The sequence below is a fragment of the Solanum verrucosum genome, unplaced genomic scaffold (assembly GCF_900185275.1).
Source record: "Solanum verrucosum unplaced genomic scaffold, falcon-dt-bn FXZP01000181.1, whole genome shotgun sequence".
Classification (NCBI taxonomy): Eukaryota; Viridiplantae; Streptophyta; class Magnoliopsida; order Solanales; family Solanaceae; genus Solanum; species Solanum verrucosum.
The window spans coordinates 1,558,264-1,564,899 of record NW_026020407.1 but is presented as its reverse complement, the minus strand read 5'-3'; the positions used below and the strand labels follow the sequence as shown (position 1 = coordinate 1,564,899).

General features: G+C 34.2%; 2 protein-coding genes across 3 annotated transcripts; one reads left to right on the top strand and one right to left on the bottom strand.

The window, feature by feature from the left end:
- The first annotated feature begins 1,426 nt into the window (after nt 1-1,426).
- On the top strand, nt 1,427-3,442 carry LOC125840528 (uncharacterized). Of its 2 annotated transcripts, none has more exons than XM_049519504.1 (2): nt 1,427-1,566; nt 2,272-3,442. In XM_049519504.1, the coding sequence occupies exon 2, from the start codon at nt 2,286-2,288 to the stop codon at nt 3,237-3,239; it is 954 nt and encodes a 317-aa protein (XP_049375461.1). In that variant the 5' UTR covers nt 1,427-1,566; nt 2,272-2,285; the 3' UTR covers nt 3,240-3,442. The 2 variants fall into 2 exon arrangements, with proteins under 2 accessions (XP_049375461.1, XP_049375462.1); XM_049519505.1 differs by lacking the exon at nt 1,427-1,566 and adding an exon at nt 1,780-1,801.
- Nucleotides 3,443-5,529: 2,087 nt separating this feature from the next.
- LOC125840560 (F-box/kelch-repeat protein At3g06240-like) lies at nt 5,530-6,636 on the bottom strand. The gene has a single exon (XM_049519531.1). It carries the CDS (start codon nt 6,634-6,636, stop codon nt 5,530-5,532), a length of 1,107 nt encoding a protein of 368 aa, XP_049375488.1.

Here is a 6,636-nt window from a genome sequence, read left to right as displayed (position 1 = left end):
CACTTCCTATCTCTTCCATTTTTCTATTTGAATATTGCCCACCATTCTAATTTTTTTTTTCAATTTATGACAAATAAGAGAGAAAAAAAGGATGAAAATAACGATGCATTCATATAAAAATAATTAGTTCAATAAAAGGTTACTTAATTAAGCAAATATATGTAAATATTACATTTTTCTTTTGTGTGTACCCAAAATTAAAAATAATTATTTCTCTTATCCCCGCCCTCATCCGATCATGACAATAATACTAATTAAAAGAATATAAATATGTGAGTTCATTTCAAGTTTGAGTCCCGGATATCCTAATTAATTAGGAATAGGAGATTACAAAAAGGAATAAAAGAGAAAATGAATAAAACATTTGGATAATTGAGAGAAAAATTTATATTAATGGAAATAATAATTTTTTTAGATGGGCAATCAGTAGGGGTAAGTATGGATTTTAGTTGGATCCCCATTATGAGTTATGTTACGTTATAATAAATTGGGTCGATTTAAAATAGGCCAATAGGAAGATATCATGAAATTAATTATTTTTTCAATATTATTTTCAAGTCATGTATCGGGTCAAAATATGAATCATAAGTGATTTTATAGAAGAATAGAATTTTTAAAATTATCATTTTTATTATTTATTTGAGAAGGTTTAAATTTGGACCAATGACATTAAACAATATAATTAATAAATATTTAATAATTTTACTTTAAGGGATCTATTAAAAATAAGGGCAAATATGAGTCAAATGATTAATAACGAGGGTATTTTTGAGCCGAAAGGTGAACGCCAGGGGTTTTTTAGGACCAATAGGTGGATGGAGGGTAATTTTGTACTAATTCAAATACTTGAGGGACATTTTAGACCCTTCTCTGTATCAACAATGGAGTAATGCCACATTAGTTTCACCTAACAATTTTGTTTTCAAATTCTCCACCCAATGTGCATTCTAATCTCATTATTCATTTATTTATAAAGTGAACAAATATTATTGGACATTCCCAGATAATACAGTTGACAACTATTAATGGATAGATAAGTACCTTTTTATATTACTCCCTCCTCCGTCCAATAATAATTATCTACTATACTGAAAATAGTTGTCCAACAATACTTGTCAAATTTAGAAAATCAAGAGATAATTTACCTTTTGTGTCTATTTTACCCTTGCTATTAAATACTATTTATAATCTAACACATTTTTCAAAGCATTAAATTGAATAAAGACAAATAATATTACCTCTATTATTTATTATTTCTTAAGAAATGTGTTAAATAAAAAGTGGACAACTATTATTGGATAGAGAATAGTAAATTCATTGCGTAATTTCGTATCGTGGATCGACGGATTAAGTGCACATGTTGGTTTGTTTGGAGTTAGAAGCATACACTAATAATTAAATATTTTTATAGGACAAGTCTGCTTTTTTTTTCTTTCATAAAATTAACACGGATGGCATTTTGGTCATTTCAGCATAAATCTAGATTTGGATTCGTCAAGCATATAAATTGAGAAAATCATTTTTCATCCTTACTTTCAGCTGGGGCCTGGGTTGTTACAACTTCAGGTATTTTCCTTTTAAGTTTTTGTCTAATTTTCCCCTCTCTAGCTTCTGCTCTTTTTTTTTTTTTTTTTTTTTTTTTTTTTTTTCATTTTCAAGTTTCTTTAGATTTGCCAATTTGAATTTGTTGGTTTTGTAGGATAGATTGAATTACTTGATTTGACTTTTTCTTAAAAGATTGGGGGTGAGGGGTAGGGGAATCAAATCCTAGCCAAAGTTGTGAAAATTCAGTTAGGTTAAGGTTTGGGTACACTTTATGCTCTCCAGATTTTACTTGTGAGATTACACTGAATATGTTGTTGTTGTTTATCGAATGCTAAGTCTATTTTGTTGGGTGAGAATTAATTTTTTGTTTCCTTGGTATGAAAATTGTAATTAATTATTGCCTGTAATTTTATCTTGTAAGTTGTGTATTGCAGTTCTTGTGTTTAGCTTATCCTTGTTCTACCTCCGTATAGCTGTTGTGTTATGTGTTGTTTGAGACGAGGATCTTTCAGAAACAATCTCTCTATCCTTCGGGAGAGGTAGGGGTAAGGTCTCTGTCTTCCCCATACCGCACTTGTGGGAATATGTTGGGTATGCTGTAAGTTGTTTTATTGCAGAATTTGAACCAATTTTGTGTCTTCAATTTTAGTATACTTAATAAACAATCGGGTAATTGGACTAAAAGAAGAGGAAATCGAGAACCTAAATCACAAATTTCACACACAGAGAAGAGTTGAACCATGATGGGAAGATGCTTATCAGTTCAATCATCAAACCCAACCGAGCTTAAATTTCAAACTTTGAATGGAATTCAACATCTAGCTGAAAGTCGTCGATTCAAGGCATGGTTTCTGGATCAGTTTGGTGTGCTTCATGATGGGAAACAACCCTATCCTGGTGCCATTTCGGCCTTAGAAAAGCTGGCAACTTTTGGTGCAAAGATGGTAATCATTAGTAATTCTTCAAGAAGAGCATCTACAACCCTGGAAAAATTGAGGAGCCTTGGATTTGACCCGTCACTCTTTATTGGTGCCATCACGAGTGGTGAATTAACACATCAGTATCTTCAAACGAGAGAAGACGCTTGGTTTGCCTCAATAGGAAGATCGTGTATTCACATGACTTGGAGTGACAGGGGTGCTATATCTCTTGAAGGCCTCGGACTAGAAGTTGTAGAAAATGTCAAGGAAGCTGATTTTATTTTGGCTCACGGAACTGAAGCCTTGGGGCTTTCTTCTGGTGCCGCAATTCCTATGAATCTTGATGAACTTGAGAAGATACTGGATCGGTGTGCTACTAAGAAAATCCCCATGGTAGTAGCAAATCCTGATTTTGTAACTGTTGAAGCTAGAGCTCTGCGTGTTATGCCTGGAACATTGGCAGCCACGTATGAAAAACTTGGCGGTGAAGTGAAATGGATGGGTAAACCTGATAAGATAATATACAAGTCAGCTATGGAAATGGCTTCTGTTGTGGATGCCTCCGATTGTGTTGCTATAGGGGATTCCCTTCACCATGATATCAAAGGCGCAAATGTAGCTGGAATTGCATCAGCGTTAATCACAGGCGGAATACATGCTGCTGAACTTGGACTTGGCAAATTTGGAGAAGTCGCAGATGATGATGCTGTACACGCTCTTGCCTTGAAAAACAATGCATATCCTACATATGTGCTCCCTTCATTTACATGGTGAAGAATTTACTATTCACTTTGTACCTCTTTTGGATTCTTTTGGTTTTGGTGTCAACCATTGTGTTTTATCTGAATTTGGTTTTTCCTTGAACCATCCATTTTATCTTGGTGGAATACAAGAATTTTCATGATCAAGTTTTAAATTAGTTGTTGTAATTATAGGTAAGGTGAACTATATGAAAAATGGTACTAATTTTTTACTGATATTGTTGCAAGTCTTATGTTAAATACACAAAGGAGAAAGGGGAGATTATACCCTTTTAACTTTACGATTTAGAGCGGATATCCTTGTTTTACATCTATACCTGTTGTTTAATAAATGATGCGTATTTACCCTTTCCGGTTTGAAAATAAAATCATTGCCTTTAGCACCGGTATCTCTTCATACACCTCATTTGAAATATTAAATGAAACCACACAATTATTCAGTGGGGAATCAAGCCAATGAAACGCTTCAGGTACAAATTCCAAAGAATCTATAGTATAAAAACACTAGTAGGATGTTTATCAGTTTTTTTCCAAAAACCACTTTTTAGCATGAGAATTTCACTGTGTTCTTCGCTATCACTCTTAAGGATTGTATAGTCATCGCTAGTCGAGTTATACCCCAATCCCAGGTACAAAAGTCCTCTTGTGAAATTTTTGGATTTGGAAGTACTATTGCATCCAACTAAAGTGCACAAGAGAGTTCAATTTATGATATGAAAACACATAAGAGGTTGTGACATGACTACAATTAAAATAAATTTAAGAAAAAGATGTGACTCATTCATACATAAACAAATACTAACTAATTAATTTTTGGAAGAACAAACTTTATGTATATATAAATCCTTTCTTAATGGCACCAGATTGAGGCCATAATCCATATGGTCCTTTGGATGTCCTAAAGATAGTAGCAAAATGATTCAACTTATTGTAGTAGAGTAGCACTTCTCCATGGCTGAATAAAGATCAATACCTTGTATATTAACAATTATATCCAAGATTCTTTGATGCCATAGTATTTCATTACCCAAATCTTAAAACTTTCTTTCATATGATAATCATAATGAGAATAAATACAAAGCATTTCTCCCAACACTTGAAACATCGTGTTTGCTCCATGGGGAGAAAAATTTACTCCAGCAAAGATATTTCTTTGCACACCTCATTTGATAAATAGGGATGGCAATGTAGGTGGTGCGGGTGTGGGTTTAAGGCAATGCGGAGCGTGGCGGAGCAATCTCTAAGCGGGTGCAGGGCGGGGCGGAGCGGATCAAAGCCTTGATTTTTTAAAACTTTGCGGGGGTGCGGGGTTGGGCGGGTCTCCTCCAGTATTGCTTTAGATGGCTGCACATTTTTTTTTACTTTTTAAAATTGGGATTTAGTTTGAGTTTATTTTTAATTATTGATAAACTTTTGTCAATGGTAAAAATTTAAAAGAAAAAATCTGTCTAGGTTTTCACTTTCTAAAATGATATTTTATCAATTTTGCTAGCTAATAGCCTAATAAAATAGTTTAAGACCAAATTTTAAATTTTTTTAATATAATAATGGTAATTTCTAAAATTTTAAAATATTTGTATATGTAAATAATAATAATAATAAAAACTTAAATGGGGCGGGGCAAAGCAGGTTTATTTTGGGCGGAACGGGGCGGGTTGAAAATAGAAAAAACATGGTATGCAGGGCAGAGTGGATTGGGGATTTTGTGGGTTTGACAAAACCCACCCCGCATCGCCCCATTGCCATGATATATTGAATGAAACCACATAATTATTCATTGACAAATCAAGCCAATGAAATGCTTCATGTACAAATGCCAAAGAATTCGTATAAGATGATAAGAGGTAAAAGTCGGTAGAATGTTTATCTGTTAATCTCTAGAAACCACTTTTTAGCGCGAGAATTTCAGTATGTGATTTGTGATTAATCTTAAGGATCGTGTAGTAATCACAAGTTGAGTAATATCCCAATCCCCAAATAAAAAAACTAAATACCTTAATGGTTGGGAGTTAGAGAAATGACAGATATGGAGGGGGCAATTTAAATTAAAAAAGTGACTACTTCAACTATGTAGGAAGTTGATACACTCACTTTTTTTTGACATTATGAAACAAAATATATCCAATGCACAATCGAACTCGTTACAACTCTGTAAATCACCCTGTTTGACATTGTAATATACGATCCGAACAGATTTTAGACAGTTCTCTATCTAAATATAAGCAATGAAGAGCTACAATAGATGCAATATTTCAAGAAAAAGAATAACACTACTTCCAACTACACTGCACCAAAAGTAAATACTAAGCAAGTAATTTTGGTGAGATCAAGCTTTCTGTATAGACAAATCCATCATCCATATCTTCCGGAGCAGATCGAAGCCATAAACCAGATAATTCTTTGGATGTCTGAAAAACACAGCCACGTCCCAAATGTCTGCAACGGAGTAACACTTCACCATCTGAAAACATGTATTCCGGTATGATTGCATAGAGATAGGTACTTCGTATATTAAACAATTGATTCCAAGGTTCCTTGACACCATAGTCTTTCAATACCCAAAATTTGAAATTGTAATTCCACGGATGAGATTGCGTAGAATGAACACAAAGCATTCCTCCTAATACTGAAACACCATGTTGGATGTGACCAACGTCGGAAACCATGAACATCCCATCAGGCAACGGTATTTCTGTGTACACCTCTTTTGAAATATCCAATGAAACCACATACTCTAGTGACAAACCAAGCCAATGAAATGCCCCATGTAAAAATGCCAGAGAGTCCATAGTAGATGACCTCACGGGGTAAATGCCAGAAGGATGTTTACCAATTTTTCTCCAGGAACCACTTTTTAGTGAGAGAAGTTCACTGCATGATTGGTGACCAACTTTAAGGATCTTATAGTCATCACTAGTTGAGTCATATCCCAATCCGCAAGTAAAATCTAATGCCACTGAAAATCCTGTTTGAGGAAGTATTATTGATTCTCTCGTGGAGGGGTTCCATAGCAAAAGTTTGATGTCACCAAGATATTTATATTCATTAATCCCCAAAAGAGCCAACCCATTGTAACAACAATATATTTTGCAACTCCTTGGTTTATCGCTAGAAGGCCAATCAAGTTCTTGTTGTACATCGTCTACCAGTTGAACTGATGATAAATAAGATGTCAAAGAAGAACAATATTGGAAGGAAAGGTTTTGGTTAACAAGACGAATTTTTTGGGAATTTTGGTTTCTCCGAGCATGATTGAAATGCTTCATCACAAAGTAAGGTTCTGAGATGAACGTCATCCAAAACTTTGAAAGACATTTGAATCGAAAAAGAGACCGCACAGGTAGCCTGCTAAAGATTTCCATAATTATATCTTGCGGCAAGTGAATTCCCATAGCGCCATCAACATCCAT